The following is a 22,217-nucleotide window of genomic DNA, read 5'->3' as shown; positions in this document are numbered from 1 at the left end:
CAATAATACAATGTTTTCTATAAATCTTCTCTAATATCACCTCTCTTTCAAATTATTGATGTTTTCATTTTTTTATTATTTCAAAACTGCTTATGTTTTATAAAATTCAACCCTCATTAATTATTCCTAACATATATTCTTTTCCAATGACTAAATTTGATCTTTACCAAAAATATGAAACTTCCAACTTACTTAAAAATCACTTAAACAAAACCAAACCACCTTTGCTTCCCATATTAAATAAGAAAGTTAGACTAAATGAACTAGTATTTATACTTTCAATTGCTTCTTAACAATAGATTTGAAATGGAGACAATATATATACATACATATATATATATATATATATATATATATATATATATATATATATATATATATATATATATATATATATATATATAAAAGATTCAATACTTACCTTTCAAAACAAGTACAAAGTTCAAAGGGACCGTTTGGAATTATTCGTTTGTAGATACATCTTAAAAAATATGATTTGGAAATATCTTTAATTACGATTGCTTTCAAAGTAAAACATATGTAATTAATTTTTTCAGTAGATGAGATCACTATTCTTAATATTATATTTTTTTCATCTATAAGGCTTAAATCTGAAAATTTATTTAAGAAAATGGAAGTAAATATTACAAATAATTTGTTTATTACTATAGAAATGTTTATTTAAAATTTATATTTATTTCAAGAGCATATTTTTTAAACTTTAACAATAAAGAGGCCTTTTACCAAATTAATATGGCTCCTCAAGACTTTTATGAAGGCTTCAAATTTGTTCGTTTTACCAAATTCCATTACAAACACATTATCATGAGAGAAAAAAATGTGCTTGTCATTACAAATTCAAACACGCAATAAAACTTTTATAACTTCAACCATCTATGAATTTCACAATAGACTTTATTTTTATTTTAACGTTCAACAATAGCATATAAGATTAATTGGAAAATATTTACACGAAGAACTTAACTCTTATTTTATGAGTTTGTGGTGCATGACAATCATATTTTGGCACCTATAATTTTTTTTACACTTATTTAATATTACTCTTTACTACTTTTCACTTTCTTTGTTTTCTTTACCAATACAAAAAAAAGTTATATTTTATCACCATTTTATTTTTGACAACAAACAATTTTTTTTTCTAGTATATTGGAAATATGCATTACACAAATTTCAACATCCTCTAAATATATATTTACATTTTAAAAAAAATTATTTTCCTTGCATTTTCATCCTAAGTTTATTTTATGACCACATCACATTTTTGTGCTCAAAATTTGTAGTATATGTACATAAATTAGAGTTACCTTTAATTTTCTTGTTCTAGTTGTATTGTATGTCAATGTGTCCAAATATTAAGATTTTTTGTAAGTGTTTTTTTCAATATTCATTATACAAAAAAAGTGTACACAAATTTGGTATAGATGTGATGTGATTTTACGTTTATTAGATGTGGTTTTGCAATTAGTAGATGAATCGCATTTTAATTTATACAAAAAAAGGGACAGTAATACTCCAATCTTGCAACAAAACATTGATACAAGGAAAGACACCTAAATTTGGTGTAGATGTGGTCTTTGCAGCTATGTTATTCATCTTTATCAAATGCACTATAGTTTTAGTTAAAAAATCCCACTCCAAGATGTTACCATACAAATCCCACTTTATTATTTTATGATAGGCTTGTTAAAGCTTCTCTCTTGCATTTTACCTTTCCTCTTCCAACAATATTTGGTACAAATGCACCACCCCTTTGTCAACCTTTTCTAGTTCTAGTACTATTACTTTTACAAAATTTAAAGGACAAACTCTAAAATTTAATATTTAGAATTCAAAATATACTTTTAAGATTTAAAATACTAAACTATTTTTTTTATAAAAAAATGGAGTATCATATTCACTCCAGATTTCTGAAAATAAATTTATAGTTTTATTTTTAATTAAGGTATTTATTTATGAAATTTTATTTAAATGTTTTTCATAACAAATACCTTTTTTAAATACTCAAAATATTAATTTTTTTGTTACATACACCTAAAAATTATAATTGTTTTTAAGGATATTACTAAGATCACTTTGAAGGATGTCTTAAATTACACCAAATTGGTGAGAGAAAAAAACATTACACCACATTTTGTCATAACAGAAAGACATTAACTAAAATTAACCACCACTTTCTCTTAATGCTATCCACATAATCTTAAAGATCTGTCCATAAACATAGGAGCTACCTAAAATTAACTGCAAAAAACAATGTTCCACTTCCTAATCTCAAGGTCAAACATTTACCCCAAATTTCTCTCTCTTCCGTTTCTCTCCTTCCCACACAGACACACACTCTCTCTAACCCCAACACGGTTTTGACTACCAAAAGCTTTTCATATTTTTCTTTCCTTTATTATTTTCATAATTTTCCGGAAATAGAAAACATATTTTCTCTCTCTGTGTTCCTGTGTCCTTCTCTCTCTCTCACCATCGTTCTTGATCCATGGAAGAGGAACTTCACAACCCAGAAGAAAGTTGATTCCTTGGGGCGAGAATCGGATACCCAATTGGCTGGAGCTTCCAATGCGGGCTAGGAGGAGACCCGAGAACGACCGGGGTGGATCTGATGATGGTGGGTTTTGCAGGGACATGGGTGATGAAGATGGTTTCAGGCGGATGTAGGGTTGTTGTAGGGGGCAACGATCTGGTCGTGGTGCGGCAGCATAGACGACGATGCAGCTTCACTTCTCGCCTAGCATGAGAAGCATCACGATATCGAGCAACAATGGGATTATTGACTTGATGAGGATCAAGGTAGCAGCTTGCCACATTTCCTATCGAACCCTCTTCCACACCATCCTCATCCTTGCTTTCTTGTTGCCCTTTGTCTTCATTCTCACCGCTCTTGTTACCCTTGAAGGTGTCAACAAGTGCTCCTCTTTTGGTACTCTTTTTTTTTTCTCTTCTTCTTCCAATTCTTCACTTTATTACGTCCTTTCATTGTTTACTTACTTGGGTACATTGTGTATCTCTCTGTATTTTGTCTTTAGTCTAATTAATGTTGAGTGGTCCATGTAGTCTGCCTCATCTGGTGATATCTGATTGACCTTTCATTTGGTTACATTGTGTGTATATTTGTATTTGGTCTTTAGCCGAACTACACGTCTACGGTGATCCATGCGGTATGCTCATGTAGCCAATCTCACCTTGTGGAATATCTTCTGAGACTTTTATTATTCTGTTGATTACATTGCGTATTCATTTGTATTTGCTCTTTAGTCTAACTAAATGACTTGGTGTGATCCGTATAGCCAATCTCACCTTATAGGTTATCTTATTAGACTTTTATTTATTCACTTGGTTACATTGTGTATGCATTTGTTTTTGGCCAGTGTCGAGCTAAATGAATTTGATGTGATCTGTGTAGCTGACCTTACCTGATATATTTGATTAGGCCTTTGTTGTCGTTGTGTGGGTATGGTTTGATTTTGGATAAATTGGATTGGCATGTGTTTTTTGTTAATTTGTTCTAAGAAGGATCTGGATTTGGATGTTGGGGTAAAAACTATGTTCATGTGCTAGGTTAGCGGGGCCTGGAAATGTTTTATTGCAATCATAGATGGTTTACCTTATGGTTGTCTTGTCAGTTTTCCTTTTTCTAGCTGAGCTAGCATTTGCCTTCATTTCAGGATCTCAAGTGTAACTGGCCAATTTAAGTGACTCATGATCATTTGTTGCATAGCATTAACGCACTTGAACTTTGGATTAGTAGTGATGGTGACAACGGATAATGATTATTCTTGACATGCATTGCTGAAATTTTTACCTTGCTTCTTTCATGTGGCAAACGATTACATGCTTTGTATATTAGCGCTGAAAATTATTCTCTTATTGTTAATTAATTAATCTGGTTTGTATTTTGCACTTTTTCAGCCCCGACTTTATAAAACTAGTGCTTTCAGTTGTTAATCAAAGTTTTGATGGATCTTTTTCTATCATTTTGAAACATCTTGTATCTTTGTATATTTTGCCATAATACAAATATCAGATTCTGAAAGTTCGTTGTTTGTCTCACCTTTTTGTCTATTTCTGACCCTTGATTGGTTCCTTGTTTTTTATTCTCCAGATTGTTTAGGTAGGCGTTTAGGACCAAGGCTTCTTGGTAGGGTTGATGATTCATCGGTAAATAGCTTTGTTACTTCAAAGATATTTCTTGTTAAATTGTCAAGTCTACAAATATTTTGGTTAAATGACTATGACCTGAATTCTGAATCCTTCTTATGATGATTAAAATGGTGCAGAAGAGACTAGTTAGAGATTTTTACAAGATCCTCAACGAAGTAAAGACCGGGGAAATACCACTTGCTCTAGATCTGCCTGATTCGTTTGAGCAACTGGTTTCTGATATGAAGAGTAAACAATATGATGCAAAAACATTTGCCTTCTTGTTAAGAGGAATGGTAAGTTGTGTTATGCTTGCATCAAGTATCATGTATTACCTGAAATTGAATTCCAGATGTTTTCCAATTTTAGTCATTATACTTTATTATACCTTATATTGAAATCACACATTTTAGGCATTGCTGAAATGTGAATATCAGAAGGTTGAGGTTGGGATAACTGATGTGCCTTATGTGAATTGTGGCTATTTTTTTAATAAAAATATCCGCTGATACAATGCTCTAGCTTATAATATCTCTATTGTCTTCTTTTTGTGTATATTTTATTTGAACCTGCAAGCTGATGGCGAAGTCTGGTTTATAAACTTCAGCGTATAAAGTTCAGTTATAACCATGGGTTAGAAAATCAGTGGTTAAGATTTTCTAATCAAAGATTATATCTTTCTTTTATCCCCTATGTATGGCCCCTCACTGTAGGCTTAGGGAGCTAAATCTCTACCTGTGTCGTGTCTTACCAATTGTTATACATCATATTCTTATGCCCTTTTTCTTGTATCATTATTATAATGTTTAGGGTTTAACTTAAATGGTTATTGGTTTGCAACTACAATTATATGACATAAAAAAAGAAAGTTTCATCACAAATTCATTCTATGTGTACTGAACTTAGGTATTTAAAGGGATTTTTTAAAATTATTTTGCCCTATAATTAGTTATGTGCCTTATTTAAATGTTACATAGAAGATTTATACTCTGCTGCATATTACTTTATGCTATCTCATGATGAAAGTCAATCAGGAACACTCCAATATTATGTAGATTACTTTTACCAAGATGTATGTTGGTCATTATGTTCCATGGAATTCAATTTATAGTTTGATTCCTTTATACAAAGTATCGTTAGTGATTGTGCTTACTTTCTGTCTTCCTGTATCTGAATTTACTGGAGATAGTTTTTTATACACCGGATAACAAATAGTTCTGTTTTATAAGATGTGTAGGGGTTTATTATATAATTGTTTTGAAATGTTGGAAAAACAATCATAAGTCACTGTATAAATAATACAATATTAAGAGTACTATTGGTTGATTTGGCCAAATGAAAAATTGCTCCTTTCTCGTAGTGATATTTTGGAAGAGTCACTAACACGTGCAAATTTCATACAATTGCTAAATAGGCATGTCCATGTTGGTCGCAAGTATCTTTCAGGTTGTTTATATAATTAACGAAATCTAAAGAAACCTTTTACTTCAAATAAAAACGGTAATGAATATTTTGAAACTTGACAGATTATAATCATGTATTAGCAGCAATTAGAAATGTGATGTTCTTTCCTCAAATTACTCATGTTGTGGTTATCTTTGACACATCTTTCAGTCTTTATCTCTTTAATTATACTTGATAATTAGATATATACCTGACACCATCTCTATTCAGATTAAGATTTCTGTTGAAATCATTTTACAATAATACTTTACTTTTTGGTTATTTATAACTAGTGATCTTTCTATTTTCTTTTTCTTGCATTTGAAAGTTCCAATTTTTATGTTTTTATTATATTTTTCCATTCTTTGTTTAAACTTTAAACATTATTTTCATTTTAATTATGTACATCTGTTGAATATATATGTCTATTTATCTGCAGTTCGTAGTATTTTTTGAGATCTTCATACTCTCATCACAAATATATAGTTCACATCATTATCATTATTAATATTTCATACCATTGGCACATTTATCGTAACAGATATTTTAGTTCCTGTTTTAATAGTGGTGCTAGGTGATAATTATATTGATCTTGGCCACATTGCAATATGTCTTTGAACAGATGGAGAAATTTGAGAGAGATACCAGAGAAGCTAAATTTGCAGAGTTGATGAATAAGCACTTTGCAGCAAGTTCAGTCCCTAAAGGGATTCATTGTCTGTCTTTGCGTTTGACTGATGAATATTCCTCAAATGCCCATGCACGCAAACAACTGCCTCCGCCAGAGTTACTACCTACACTGTCTGACAACTCTTACCACCATTTTGTTGTTTCAACCGATAACATCTTGGCCGCAGCTGTAGTTGTTAGTTCTACTGTGCATTCATCTCAGAATCCTGACAAAATAGTCTTCCATGTCATCACTGACAAAAAAACTTATGCGGGCATGCACTCATGGTTTGCACTAAATCCCATCACTCCTGCTATAGTTGAAGTCAAAGGCATTCACCAGTTTGATTGGTTGACGAGAGAAAATGTTCCAGTACTTGAAGCCGTAGAAAATCAAAATGGGATAAGGAATTACTACCATGGGAATAATTTTGCCAGAAACAATCCCAGTGAAACCAATCCACAGAAATATGCCTCAAAATTGCAGGCCAGAAGTCCAAAGTATATATCTTTACTCAATCATCTCCGCATTTACTTACCTGAGGTAAGTTGGATTCAACAATTATCATTTTTCTGTCCTGCTGTTGCTGTCTATTCTTTCTCTATTATCTATGAATATTGTTGAAGTTGAATCTTTTCAGATTATAATTCAGAAAGAATTTGGAACAATTTATATTAGATTCGACAAAGAATCTTATATTGTGTGTGATTTATATTTTTGATAGTGTATAGTGAGTAAATAGAACTAAAAATGAATGATTGACCTAAGACCTTAGAACGTGGCTTTTTTACTGCCTCATTCCAAGCTGAGTATTTACCTGTAAATTCCGCATTTTAAGCTCCTTAGCTGAATTTGTAGGAAAAAAGTGGCTTTTCAGTACCGAATGTCTCTGAGTTCTGATGAATTATAGTGATTAAAGAAAACATACAAACTAGGTGTTAAAACATGCGGAATTCCATTGAACTATTTCATGTAAAATGCTTGGCCCAAAGTGTTTTACCAGTGGGGCTAATTTATTGAAGGAATATAAACCATTAAATGAATGGAGGATGCTCCACCTTCCCCATGGTGGTAGGTATTGTTGCTCCTGCAAATCGATAATTTTTATTTAATATTTGCATTACTTTCATTAGCATTTAGCACTTATAAGTTATATACCTATTTCATACGAAGCCAACTAAGCATGGGAACATTTTGTGTTGGAGAAAATTTTCTTCTTGTGTATGCTGATTGTGTTTTCCTTATGTGTTGAACAGCTTTTTCCAAACCTTGACAAAGTGGTTTTTTTGGATGATGATGTTGTGGTTCAACATGACTTGTCTCCGCTTTGGGAAATTAATCTGACTGGAAAAGTTAATGGAGCTGTGGAAACTTGCAGAGGCGATGATGAGTGGGTAATGTCTAAGCATTTTAGGAACTACTTCAATTTTTCCCATCCCCTAATTGCACAACATTTGGACCCTGATGAGTGTGCTTGGGCTTATGGGATGAATGTATTTGATCTGCGTGCATGGAGATCAACAAACATTAGAGAAACATATCATACCTGGCTGAAGGAGGTAATGCTCTAAGCCCAAATATACTCAAGCTAATACAATCCATTTGTTCAATTATTTTTCTTTATTTGACAGTATTCAACAATTTAAAGTTCTTGCAAATTCTGAATTTTAAATTATGGCTGTGGTACTAGTTTAAAGGTTCACATGGATTCATAGACATATACATCATATATCTAGTATAAACCATCAATTCCATCCTCAAATTATTACCCTCTCTTAAGTTATCCCTTAAGTATTAAACTATTCTAATTTTCCCTGAAACATTTAATATTCATCACTTTAATCCTTAAGTTGATATATTGCTTTAAAGTTTAGAGACCACTTTTGACAGTTTATATAGTATGTGAGGAAATTCTTAGCACAACTTCTAACACTTCCAGAACTACCTAAGTTGTGTTTTCTTTTTTTGCTTTAGAGACCACTCAGGAAAGAAGGTAATGCCTGAAGAATGAAATGACTGTTTACACACACATGTATATATGCTTGTGTTCAAGGTTGTTTGTATATGTATTAGGTGGTAGTATGGGAACACATGACCTTTAGTTTCTTATGTTCTATTTGGTATGGCAGAATCTGCGGTCAAACCTGACGATGTGGAAGCTTGGAACCCTTCCACCTGCTTTGATTGCATTTAAAGGTAAAGTTCACCCTATTGACCACTCTTGGCACATGCTTGGCTTGGGTTATCAGAACAAAACGGATATTGAGAGTGTGAAGAAGGCTGCTGTTATTCATTACAACGGCCAGTCGAAACCTTGGTTGCAAATTGGCTTTGAACATCTTCGGCCATTTTGGACCAAGTATGTCAATTATTCAAATGATTTTGTTAGAAACTGCCACATCTTGGATTCATAGTCTGCCATGAGATGCACTATGGTTTGAAACAACAGTGCATGCATACTACAAAAAGGGACGAGTAAATACAGGTTTCATCTAAATTTTTGCGGCTTTGAGGTTTTCTTCAAGATGAATTTTGAGAAGTCAATAGAAAATTGGTTGAGAGGGCAAAGTTATGAAGGACATGGGGGGTGGATTTGCTGCCACCCTCTAACATTTTTGCAAACACAGTTGCCATCCTGGCATGGCCATGAGAATCAACAGTCTTGTTACATACAAACACGTCCTATATATTTGGTTGGTGAAAGGATACTGTTATTGGTCTTATGTGGGGATACTATATCAAAAATTGCTTAGTGAATGTTGGAGAATAAACTCAATGCTGAAGATAAAAAAGGGTCATACTCATGTGCCTGTGTCATCAAACTAGTTCATTGTTGAGAACACAAGTGCTAGGACAGTTAATCTGTGAGGTTCCCCACTAGTGCAGTGTTCTCCCCCCATCATTTTTTAGTTTGTTAATTTTTGTTAGTACCAATTTTTACATTCACCCTATTGGATTTAATATCATGATGGTGAATTGTAGGAGCAGTAGTTCTTGAGATTGCTTTGTTACAGGTTCATTGAATTGGGGAATTGTCTGTAGGATATATCTATTTCTATATTTGTTGCTATTCGTTGTGTATGATTACAGACATTGGAAATGTGCAGATATTCTTTTTTACCCTTCTCCGTTTCAGTTATTCCTTTTTAGTGATTCTGTTCTTGATCTTTGTACATTCACAAAAATTGGCATTAGAGAAATTATTAAAAAAAAAACAATATAAATGGAACAAATAATATGTGCAGCAAGAGGGTAAAGATTTTGTATACATAAATTGTCATATATTAAGTTTTTTAACTGTCAAAAGTAATTTCTGTCTGGTTGACGTTTAAAAAATTACACTGATAGTGTACTTGAATTAAACTCCCAAATACAAATTTCATGGTATTACAAACTTGTTGTTTTCCAGTTTTATGAAGATCAATGTGTCACGGGAATAAAAGTGAAAAGATTTTATTCTGAAAGAATTTATTACATTTAAACTTCACGAGTTATTTATATGCAAGTTTTTGACTTTCTTTGATGCTTGTCTGTGTTGTAGTGCTTACAGTATTATTCTAATGTACCAAGTACCTGTACCAACCTATATGCATATATTTAAAAAACACAATATTTTATGCAATACAAATTTGACTAAATGTTTAGTTGGTAATATTTTATACTCAATGTTTTCAACAGAACTTTTCTTGAGGATTTTAATCACTCATTTTCTAATCATTGGACCATTGTCTATTCACTTTACCTTTTTTTATACAATATCATAATCTGTTTATCTTATTTCTTTCACTGTCTTCTGTTTTATTTATTTTCTCTTTATGACTCCACTGTTTTCTTTTACTTCTTTTGGCAAAAAAATCTCAGTAAAACTTTTCTGGAATATTTCTTTTCAACAGTAAATAGATAACATGATTCATATGCATGGATTTTGAAACACTGATTAGGGTTGATTTATTCCCCTTGTTCACATAAGTCCAAAAGTACCAACGGTAATGAGATTCTGCACAATAAAGAGATTTTTAACTTTAACATACACTAAGGATTAACCAAACAAAAAAGAATGATAAAATGCATAAAAAGAAGAAGAATCCGAAAGAAGGATTTTGCAAAGTTGGTGATGACGTGAATCCCATTTGCAACTATTCTGCCTTAATGAACAATGATCCCTTCAAAGTGCTTGCAGGATCTTATCTTTCTTTTTTTAGGACATTTAAAATCAAAGTTTGGACCTACCATGTCATGTAATGTTTTACTTTTCATGTTTTCTTTAATCATGTTAGTTGATAAATGATTTGGTTGCATGATTAAAAATTAACAAGTGCCAATTAGTTTTGTAGCCATATAGAAGAGCTTAATCTTACAAATTTTGGAACAAAGAAAATTTTTTAATACACTCTTTTTTTCTTATTCAAATTTAATTGTAAACATGTTTTTAAGAAATATGTCTGCTTTTTATTTTAATCTTTAACAATTTTGTTATTGCTTGAGTTCCTATAATAGATTTTGTTTTATCCATGTTGTTGTATTGACTCTCATAATTTGACACACTACTATATGATAGAAAACAATTAGGACCACCTAAGAGAACAAAAAAAGTCTAAGGATAAAACAAAATATCAGGAGGCAAAATAAAAAAAAAGGTTTTTAAGGGAAAAAAATTATCATGTTTTGATAATGAAAACACATATAGTTCTAAAGTTAATTAAAGAATATAAATTGGTAAAAATATAATTATTTTTTAACAAGTTTCATTCATAATTTCATAATTTAAATAACTTTTAACTAATAATAGAGAACAAAAGAAATATTAGATAATTTGAATTCATTTTTGGTTAGTACTTTCAAATTCTACTTTTATACATTTATGAACCCTAATTTTTATGTTTTAAAAACATATCAAGATCAGTTTAATTTGAAAATTTTACATTAAACAATAACATAGAATTTGGACTCATAATATCTTCATATGTAGAGAATCTTCAAAAACACTCATTTTAGAAAAATGGTTAATCTTGCAAAAACTAATAAGAATGCTACAAATTAGTAGCATATATGTAACCATTTTTGTAATTTGAGGTCTTAGTTTTATGGTTTGTTCATAATTTATATTTTCAGTTGTCATTAGATAGAGACTATTCCTTGGATGGGTTTGTTAGCACATCAAGGTTGGAATATTGAATAACACCTCCATCACAATGGACAATAATATTGGCTGCTATAGCTATTGATGTATCTATGTGTACCAATTTTAATGGCCATAAAAAATTTTGGCTTTAACTTTTCTCTTTCATATACCTAATTCAATAAGACAATCCTTCACCTGATCTTTCTATCAGCTTTTCTATAAAGACTTTTATATAAAAAAACATAAAAAAAAGTTGAAATTTTCAATAAGCAAATTTAAAATTAGTTTATGCAAAAGTACAAATTCGGAGAAATTACAAAACAGCTAATTTAAAATTTTCTTTGTACTTTTTTCTCTTTTAAAAATTCTTATGAAGAAACTCATCCAAGCATTGTTTTGTTGAAGATGACATTAATATTTGGCCAAATCTTACTTAAGTTTAGAAGGATTTCTATAAATGGTAAAATTTACTTTCGAGTTATTTACTATATTAAAAAACTTGAATTCAAAACTATCGATTTTATAGATTTCAATATATTTTAAACTTTACAAAATGTATCCTGACTTTAACAAAACAAATTATGGTGTTTAGTCTTCAATTATATACAAGAAATATGTACTTATAGTTCTTAGTAAGAAAATAGCATCAATTTCTTTTATTAAATTTAAATATCAAAGTGTAGTATTTTCCTATTTTGTAGCAAAGTTTTATACAAACTAAATGAAATTATGTGTGTGGAGAGTTTTTTTTATGTAAGAATGGGAGAACTGAATTTAGGTTACGAGAATTATGTATAAAAGTCATATAATTGTTTTAGAGAATCATGTGGCATCCATGTAAGATAATTATATGATCCAATCTCTCTCTTAAAAAGAATAATATGAATTTTTTTGAAAATAACATGGGTTAGTAGTTTCAATCTAAACTTTTTGTAATAAGATTCAACAATCGATATTTATTTATCTTACTCTTGTATAGAAATTTAAAAACTGTTTAATATTTTATCAATCTCCTAATTTTAACGTATTGAATATTTTTAAAATATAAATATGTATTCACTATAAAACTATATATTTGAGAATATTAAATTTATCTAAACTTACATATGATCATGAAATTATTTTGGCATATGTTGGATTTACAAAATTTCGCATTTTGTTCAAAGTTATGCAGAGTAAATGTAAGAAAATCAAAATAGTCATTGTACATATTTGTAACCTTTGTAATAAATTCGTGGTGGTTTTGATTTAATGCAATATTGTTGCATTGACCAGCTTATAGAAGACGAGGTTGGAAACCATGGTAAGTTCGCAGATGTTAAGAATGTGGGAGTGGCACACATGGTGTTTGTTTGTTTGTTTGATTGATTGATTGAGCCTTCTGAACAGTTTCTGACACTGAAATTCAGCCAAAAATTGACCCTCTTGGAATTAATTAGAATAACTCATTTTCCTCCCTTTCCACATATCAATAGAACAACGAGATTCCAACAATTGAAAACTCCTAAACACCCCTTCCTTCTGTTCCTTTGTTTCAGTTGCTGCATAACAGGACACCACTCACTTCTTCTTCCATCTCCCTTCTCACTCAACTTCTCTGTTTGACAAAACTGCCAACCAGATCAGTGATTGACCCAATTGAGACAAGCCTTGAAAGTTCCGTTTTTTTAGAGTTCTTGCTGGTTTTGCAGGTGGCCCAGTTGGGAATTCAAGATGGTTCTGTGATTGAACAAGTGCCCTCTTGAGTATGGATTTGGTTTTGGCTTGTAGCTGTTTTAGAAAGATTCCTGTGTCACAGTGTGTTGAATTCTGCTATCATGTTTCCTTTTAAGCACTACTTGTTTGTTGGATTCAATCACTTTATTCTGTTTACTCATTTGGCACAGCTCCAGCTCCTTTATTCTCCATTCATAATTTCATATTCTTATGCCTGGGATTTTAGCCTCTACTTTTCATGCGTCTTCATAGTTTCCATGGCTATCTACTACACCAATTGAGATTTTTAACACTATTTGGGTATTGAGTGTCACTTGAGAGAAGAGAGGACTGAAACTTTTTCTTCTGTATCAAATTTTGCAGAGTACTACTCCAGTGAGATACTTGGTTCAGTTACCTTTTTTCATGACTGACACTCAGTTGAAGTGATTCAATCATCCTTTTGGTCTGAGGTTGAAGCTATTTGATTTCTGAATTTTTGCAAGTTTCCTGGTCTCTGGGTATGGCTGGGAGCCAAGATCAGCTAGAGATCAGGTTTCGGCTGAGTGATGATTCGGATATAGGCCCTAAAAGTTATTCTGCTGCTACTAGTATTGCAACGCTGAAAGAAAGTGTTCTTGCTCAATGGCCAAAAGGTTAGTTATCTGTCTTGTTTCCTTTTTGGAATCTCTATCAGTCGTCTAGATATTTATGTGTCTAATAGTAATGTTGTGTCTATTTGTTCCTCTTTACAATGCCATATTTTATCAAAATCATAAGCTAAATTTTGAAAAACCACGTCGGTTTTAATTCCTATATAATTTGTTTACTGTGTTTGCATAGCCAATGTTTCATGCCATGTGCCATATTCGCTGTAACTTGCTGCCTTGCTGGTGTACTAGATACAAAGAAAATCACATGCATTAGTTGAAGAAAAAGTGTTTAAACTGGAGATTGTGCTGTCATTGATTGAATGATCTTTATATTAATTTTAGTGATACAAATGAGAACCCTGAATTTGCGTTTCTGTTTTGAAGATAAGGACTATGGACCAAGAACCGTTAAAGATTTGAAGTTAATTAGTGCCGGAAAAATATTGGAGAACAACAGAACAGTGGGAGAATGTCAGAGTCCATTGTGTGATCTCCCTGGTGGAGTTACAACAATGCATGTGGTTGTGCAACCACCTTCTGTGGAAAAAGGTTTAGCATTACTTTTTACTATTTTTACTTTAAAAGTATGTCAAAAATCTGTTTTCCTTTTATATAGCATATATAGCCTCAAGATATAATGGTTTTGTTTCAAACTATGACTGGACTGAGTTCATGCTCTTTTCAAATGGTGTGTAGTGGTTAATAACAGAACGATTATCATTGGAAAAACTGTCTCAATTTCTGTTATCTTTAGCCCATGTAAGTTGTGGCCTTCTGGGGCTGGTGGAGTTGTTTATACTGCAATCTTACATTAACTAGTGAAATAACTTATATGATGAAGCTACTAATCTCACTTTACAAAACTACACCTTACAAAATGAGTTTTTTAGATTAAATTTGATTTAGAACTATATTCTAACACTATGCTTGTAACCTTGATATAAGGCACATTACTCCAGGTCAGCTTAAGAGAACAGTTTACAGTTGTTATGAATACATATCACAGTTGGCCTACAAAAACTATTTGAACAATTACAGGAAAATAGACTAATATAAGAAAACTTCTGCCATTAGTTTATGCTTAAGTTAATACTAGTTTGTAGAAATGGTTATTTTATTTTCTCTCTTATGGACAAGTTTATCTAAGCATACTCTTAACTATATTTCCTCATTAGTGGTACAAACAACTTAAGTAATTGCTTATAGGATACAACTTATACAATGAGACCCTACTTAAGTTGTTCATCCATGCATGTCATAAATATAAAACTTATTTGAGTTCATCTGGTTTTGGTGCTTTATTTGATTCTTTTTGACATTCTGGTGTTTTTCTCTTGAAACAGATAGGAAAGTAACAAGTGAAGTAAAGCAGAACAAATGTGTTTGTGTGATATTATAGTGTCCAGATTGAACAGAAAAGATGTCATCTACTTTAAAAGTCACACTTTTATACATTTTTATGGCTTTCAAAAGATTTCCTCATACACAAACTCTTTGGTTGCATGCCTCATGACAACTACAGGTACAAGAGTTTTTGGCATGTGAAGGAGTTATTGCTTTCTCTTCTTTTTCTGCATCTAGTTGCTGCCTCATTGTGCAATTGGTATAACTGTTGATTGAAATGAACTCTACAATTGTGCTTGTGCTTCAGCTTGGTGCAAAATACTTCCAGTGTTAAACTTGTTGCTTGTTAAGTGATTTATGATCAATGTAAAGAACTCTGTATCAATAAATATTTTCAGAAGAGCTACATTTTAGTGATCAGTTTCCAAAAAAACATTCAGAATCTCTGATTATAAAAGTTTTACATTAGATAAAATTGAAAAAGTTAAGTATACCGTATGATTGTCCGGTCAGCCTTAGCACATTCGTCCAGAAACCCGACGATCATTAATAAAAGGAACAGACCAATCAGTAATTTTGATAATTTTCTTAATAATGATCAAACTTACAAGTAAAGTATATTTATTAACTATGATGCTAATTAAAAGTTATTCTGAAACTTATAAATATATGTTTAAGGTAAAAAGATATATGATTGGATTGCTAAGTATTAACTCTGCTTATCGAACGATCATCTATTGACTTAAGCATCGGAGTTCCACACGATTTAAATGAGAAAAGACACAAAAACTTGAATCACAAGACAATTTAGAGTTTGCAAGGAGATAAACAAACTTAATAGTTGACTTCAACCCAAAATCGAAACATTAAATATTATACATCTAATAAATCCTGTAAATATGTTGTAGAAAAACTTTAAATTAAAGATGGTATGCTATATACTATTTTCATTAAAGTCCCCTAAAAAAATCTCCCCTCTAAAAATATGTTCATAATTCTAAAATGCTTAAGAATCGACGAGGAAATGGTAAATTAAACAAAATTACAATAATAAAAGAATATGTAACTCGATGAAACTGATACAATGAATTTTGTTAAAGGTTAAACCATTTTCCAAATAGGTCATTTTCTTAATTTTTTTTCCCAATTCGGTCTCTAGAAATGAAAATTTGAAGCAATTGACTCCTTACTGTTAAATTGGGTTAACGAGATTCCTTACTGTTAAATTGGATTAACGAGATTACCTTTAAGACATGAGGTGGATTAATTTAAAGACATGACATTTGTAAAGCCGGTAGAAAATGTTTAATTAAAAGATTAAAAAAAAGAATTTCTGCAATTAAGTTTGCATATTCTTCCTATACAGAAGACTTGGTGGTTTTGGATGACAAAATCCAAAGAGAAAACCTGCACATTCAAGCTCCCTCAATTTGAGGAGCAAATAGAGCACAATGCTGACAAAAAAACCCCAAAGCAGCACTTGAAACAGTAGCACAAACACGAAGGACTCATTGCGATGAAGGTTGCAATTTTGATATAAGTTTCTAGTTTCATCTTCTGCAGGTTGCTTGCGATTGGACGAAAAATGAGAAGATGCAGCAGAACGCGTTGTGGTGAAGTTGGTTCGCGAATCTCAACGGCACTAATGGGTTTGCTTCACCTTGATCTTCAACCCTTTAAAGACACCATTTTTCTTCCCCTTAACACCCGCCACCCCCTCTTCTTCCCCAAGAACCCCAATAATCTTCACCTTCCCCTCTGATTGAACACACCTAATGTTCATGCCCCCACTGTGCTGGGAATCACTAGAAGAAGGGTTTGGCTCTTGAACGCCAAACCCCATTCCCACTTGACTAACACTAGCAAACATAGCCTCTCAAAGATTCTTCCTTTTTGGGTTTCTTGTGAACATAGGGGTTAATGAACAAGAATAAAAATAATATCAAGATATATGGTTTCAGATATAGTGGTAAGAAGATTTGGTTGGTTAGATTCAGAGAAGATTATTGAAGAAGATGGCCAGAGTATGGGATTGGAAGAAGAGGTGGTGAGAACGAGAGAAAATGGTAGGTGAATGAATCATTGTGTCTGTGTTTTCCTTTTTAGTGTTGCAAAGATGGTGGAGGTGCGAATCATTGAAGGTGAATGTGAATTTGGGGCAGATTGCAATTAGGGTTCCTGAAATTTGGGATTTTTCTGTTACGAGGCGCAATTCATCATAATTTAGGGTTGATTTTTAGGTTACCTTCATAGGCTTGATGCACGAGGAAGAAGATTTCTGGATAGTGCTTCTTTGTAATGGAAGATGATTTTTTTTTTTTTAATCAAACATTTTCCATACAAGAGGCTTTGAGAAAGTTAACCTATTAACACAATTTAATAGCAAATAGCCAATTTTTCCAATTTTTCACTTTTAACCCAACAAAAATAACTACGAAAGTGGTTTAACCTTTTGCTAAACTAAAAATGTTAAAAATACCAAAAAAAAAGGGTCAAGAATGGTTAAAATCAGTATCGTGCTCATAAATATTGTTAATAATATAAGTTTTTTAAAATTGAAGAAAAAAAAAACTTGATACTCTAAAAAATTTTAATTACTTACCACATCGAACGAAATAATAAAAAGGAAATGGTATTTTTATTGCGCTAGAAAAATAACTCTAAAAAGTTTAGAATTCCAAAACCCATGAAAACAATTCGTAGAAAACAGGCCAGAATATAATTATTGAAAAATATTGTTTTTAATATTAAGAAATTATTATTTTTATAATTAAATTTATTTCTTTTAATTAATAATTATAATATAAATAATAATAATTTACATAATTTATATCATTATACAAAAATATTCATCCTTTTGGTCTTTATATTTTATTTTTCAATTTTACCTTTTAATAAGTAATATTTGTTTTAAATTAAAATAATTTATTTACCAATTTTATTTTTTAAGTGACTATGTTTTTATTTTAACCCTTTTTTATCTAATATTTTTTCTATATTAATATTTTTTAAAACTAAAATAACTATTTATAATAAAAAACTATCTATAAAATAAATAAAAACTACCTTTTATTGTAAAAATTATTTATATTTACTTTTATAATTATAATTTTATAATATCATAATATATTTGAATTTTCTAAATAATAAACAAAATCAATCATTAAAATTATTTTTATTTTAATTCACATTATGAAAAATTTTGTTGTTGGGTTAGAGAAGCTTCTTCTTACATACCCATGTTTTCTTCATGGATGTTCTTTTGTGAATCCTTCCCATTTTGTCCCTCCAAATTAGGTAAACTAGATTTTGAAATTCGATATTGTTATTTGGATTATGTAATGTTAACCTAATTTGGTAAAAAGAATGTATTAGCAAAAAGAAATATAGAATTTAGTGTTTGTTTCTTGATGGTGTAGTCATTGGGATTTTAGAACTGAGTGTGTATTCGGAAAAAGTAATTGGATTGTAAAATTCGATGACCAATATCGGATATAGAGATACATATTGAATTCTGAATTTTGGTGACTACATCATGATAACGGTTGAAAATTCATTATTTTTATACTTAATTTTGATATTAATAACACCCTTTTTGACTTAGAAACTTTCTTTAACTCATGTTTTTACTTTACTTTTGTGAATAAGAGAGTTGAAGGTGAATTTAATGGTTTTATGCTAGATTCCCTTGATTTTGTAGGCTATTGGAATTATTTGAAAGAAGAGTTAAAGTACTGAATGGTTGGAATAATTGGAATGCAGAAAAGTCAATCAGAATGCAGAAAAGTCAACCAGAGTGCAGAAAAGTCAACCAGAGTGCAGAAAAAGTTGCGCTGAGTGCCACCGCTGAGCACCAGTTTGGTTTTGAAAGCACTGTTTCGCGCCTGAGCGCCACTGTTGAGCATCATTTGAGTGCGGATTTGAGGATGCAGGAGTCTCCTCTTCTCTTTCTAGGGTTTTTCTATCTCTTTCATTTTTTCATTCCATTGTTCATCTGGTTTCTCCATGATAATGGGGAACTAAACCTTATTTGTTGTTGGGAAAGATGTAACCTCTTCAACTCTCATGTATTGAATTAATTTATATTATAAATGCTTTACTTCATTAATTGTTAGGGTTTTTCCTCTACGCTCTATGCATGCTTTGTTTAACTTATTCAATTGCATGATTATTGTTTTGTCACTATGGACACATATGAGAAAATCTACAACTGAGGAAATTCTCCCAAAAGAAATATTACCTAGACATAGGGATAGGAGGATTGGTTGCCTTTAAGCTTCTGTGCGAATGCAATGCATGATTAATTGCTAGGGAGACAAGACATTGTGAACTAGTAATTAGGAGTAGGCTTTCTTCACCGAGACATCGAGTTTAAGGTAAATTAGAAAGTGACATTAATATTAATGAAGAAGATGAATTCATATATGCATGAGAGTAAATTAGGTGAAATCTAAACCCAACAACAATATCATCAACTTCATCCATTCATTCTTGTGTTTAGCCTCAATTGATCAAATTGCATTCATGTTTATTTTATTGCATTTGCACTCAAAACTTACTTTATACGATTCAGTACACTTGCCGAAGTCTTAACAAGTTTTTGGCACCGTTGCCGGAATAAAAAATTTTGTTTATCACATCACTAACAAACAAACACTTGATTCTATGTTTTGGTGCACTAATACCCTCGACTACAAAATCCTGTTAACCATACTAGATTTGATAAATAATAACATATTTCAAAATCTGGTTAACATTCAATACATACCAGATTATGTATTCCGGTTAACAATAATTTGTATGTTAATGAACAAAAAATATTTCAGAATCTGGAACATGTTCAAACTACACAAGTTCCAAATAAACATAGGTTAGAACTATGTCTAAAGGCAAATACATGTCTAGTGAGTTCTGTTTTTGTTTTTTGTAATACTATATTTGTATTTTGGATTCCACCATTAATAGAAAGTTTATAGGTAAATGATTTGTATTATGGATCCATTTCACAAGTTTAATTTATTGAATTGTCTTTTATGTGAATATCAATCAGAAATTCATGTATTGCTTTTTAGTGATTGTATTTTTGTGGTTTTAGATACAAATGGAATTGTGTAAATGGAGAAAAAAAAGTAGTGTGAAGTAGAATGATGAAGATGAAGATGATTAAAGTGAAAGTACTTGATAAACTAGAAAAGTGAAAAAAAATGTAAATGCATGAAAATATAAATTATCAAGGATGAAACAAAAATTGGAAAAATAAATGAATGAAAGTTAGAAAAATTATTGACCCAATTGGAAATTAAGTGAGTAGGTTGTTTCTGACTTATTTTAAAAGTTAAAGAAATATTTATAATAACAATTTGCATCGTATCTATTCTTATGGGAGTAAACTCTATATATTAGGGTTGCGAGAGCTGATCTCAAAGGGAGACGATTGCTAGGATTTTGGAAGGAAGGCGGGCAATGGCGATTTCTTCTGCTGAAATACTCCCTCATGAACTCCTAATGGAAATTATGTCATGGCTTCCTGTGATGAGTCTCATGCAATTCAGGTGCGTTTCAAAGACGTGGAAATTCCTTATATCCAATCCCTACTTGGTGAAATTGCATCTTGAAAGATCCTCCAGAAACCCAAAAATCCTCTTAATGGCGAAACAGAGAGACAATAATATATGTTTCTGGGCTCGTTCACGCTCTTTACCTTGTTTTATCAAAAGCCCTGCACAGTCTTTTTGTGGTGGTATCTTGCCCTGCCCTAACCCTTATAAATATTATTTATTCGGTTCTTGCAATGGTTTGCTTTCTCTACATGACTCCCTTTCCACAAATGGGTGTGAACAGCACTGGGTCTGCTTTTGGAACCCTGCCACCAATATTTGCTCCGGGCCTTCACCAAGCTTGCTTCTATATTACGGCAATGCTCGTGTTCAGCATTATATGTATTTTGGGTTTGGGTACGATGATGGGAGGGACAGTTACAAGGTAGTGGCAATGGTTTTGGATTGGACTACACTGCAAAAGAGTATGTGGGTTTACTGCATGGGTGACGTATGTTGGAGATGTCCTTTAATGACCTCTCCGGGATTTTACCCTTTTGACAGTAATGGATACTCTCTGAATGGTACTGTTAACTGGATAGGAATTTCTTTGGAAAAATCGAAATTTGAGGTGCTACAAATATTTTCGTACGATCTAAAGAACGATACTTGCAGATATTTGTCGGTGCCTGAAACTAAAGATTCTGAGTTTACTTCTATGGGAGTTTTTAATGGTTGTCTTTGTGTTTCTTTGGATCAAGGGATGATCGGCTTTGTTGTTTTGGCATTGAAGGATGTTCGAGACGAAAGATCTTGGAGTCGGTTGTTGAGTGTAAGTTATGAAACTCTGAAAATCTCTCCTCATTACCATAACCTACGGATTTTGTGCATGTGGGGTGATCTTCTCTTGCTCACATGTTCAGAGTTTGGGGGTGCTTACAATATCATCAGTATCTTTAATTTGAAGGAGAATAAAGTAAAACGTACTCAAGGTTACTACAAGCCGTTTCTCGGTGACATCTTCTGTTGTCACTATGCTCCAAGCTTGATTTTGCCTATTTGAGACATTTATTTATGTTAAATTAAGGTAGTGGTTTCAGAACTTTTTCAAAGGTATGGACATGATTTTGGTATTTCCTTATTTTGATTTGTTTTATGATTGTTTCACTATTAATAAAATTTCGTTTCTGCATTGATTTTGGCTTCAAAAATTATAAACCTCATTGTCAAAATTGTTTGAGTGATTATCCTGCACCTCAGTACACTTCCAAAATATATTTTAATTCCAAGTATACCCTTAGCACAGTCAACGAGAATATTTTGGATTTTTAAAAAGTTGACTAATTTTGAAACTTTAACTCTGCCGAATCTCAAATTCAAACCATACACCCCTTTCTAAATCACTCCTCCCTCTTTTTGTCTCCGTCCTCCTCCTCTGCCATTCTTCTCTCCCGTATCCTCTACTACTGTTATTTTGTCTCCGCCCTCCCTCTTATGTCAAGCTTTGTTTGCGTTCCTCCTTCGTGGTTGTTTTTCTCACAAATCTCAGGTGTTTCTGGCGTCCAGGTTAGTACCCTTCATGCATC

General features: G+C 31.7%; 3 protein-coding genes across 6 annotated transcripts; all 3 read left to right on the top strand.

Moving 5' to 3' along the window:
- The first annotated feature begins 2,303 nt into the window (after positions 1-2,303).
- Positions 2,304-9,403, top strand: LOC108345877 (probable galacturonosyltransferase 13). The gene is made up of 6 exons (XM_017584710.2): positions 2,304-2,947; positions 4,130-4,185; positions 4,305-4,463; positions 6,233-6,823; positions 7,537-7,839; positions 8,410-9,403. The coding sequence occupies exons 1-6, from the start codon at positions 2,737-2,739 to the stop codon at positions 8,692-8,694; spliced, it is 1,605 nt and encodes a 534-aa protein (XP_017440199.1). The 5' UTR covers positions 2,304-2,736; the 3' UTR covers positions 8,695-9,403.
- Positions 9,404-12,577: 3,174 nt separating this feature from the next.
- On the top strand, positions 12,578-15,529 carry LOC108344866 (membrane-anchored ubiquitin-fold protein 1). Of its 4 annotated transcripts, none has more exons than XM_017583385.2 (4): positions 12,578-12,705; positions 13,482-13,753; positions 14,135-14,299; positions 15,094-15,529. In XM_017583385.2, the coding sequence occupies exons 2-4, from the start codon at positions 13,621-13,623 to the stop codon at positions 15,147-15,149; spliced, it is 354 nt and encodes a 117-aa protein (XP_017438874.1). In that variant the 5' UTR covers positions 12,578-12,705; positions 13,482-13,620; the 3' UTR covers positions 15,150-15,529. The 4 variants fall into 4 exon arrangements, with proteins under 4 accessions (XP_017438874.1, XP_052723488.1, XP_052723487.1 ...); XM_052867528.1 differs by lacking the exon at positions 12,578-12,705 and adding an exon at positions 12,724-13,147 and having other exon boundaries at positions 15,273-15,529; XM_052867527.1 differs by lacking the exon at positions 12,578-12,705 and adding an exon at positions 12,732-13,199.
- A 5,028-nt stretch (positions 15,530-20,557) lies between these two features.
- LOC108344532 (F-box/kelch-repeat protein At3g23880) lies at positions 20,558-21,694 on the top strand. The gene has a single exon (XM_017582962.1). It carries the CDS (start codon positions 20,558-20,560, stop codon positions 21,692-21,694), a length of 1,137 nt encoding a protein of 378 aa, XP_017438451.1.
- Positions 21,695-22,217: the final 523 nt, after the last annotated feature.

Source organism: Vigna angularis, chromosome 8, assembly GCF_016808095.1.
Source record: "Vigna angularis cultivar LongXiaoDou No.4 chromosome 8, ASM1680809v1, whole genome shotgun sequence".
NCBI classification, from domain to species: Eukaryota; Viridiplantae; Streptophyta; class Magnoliopsida; order Fabales; family Fabaceae; genus Vigna; species Vigna angularis.
This window is presented reverse-complemented; position numbering and strand designations above follow the sequence as displayed.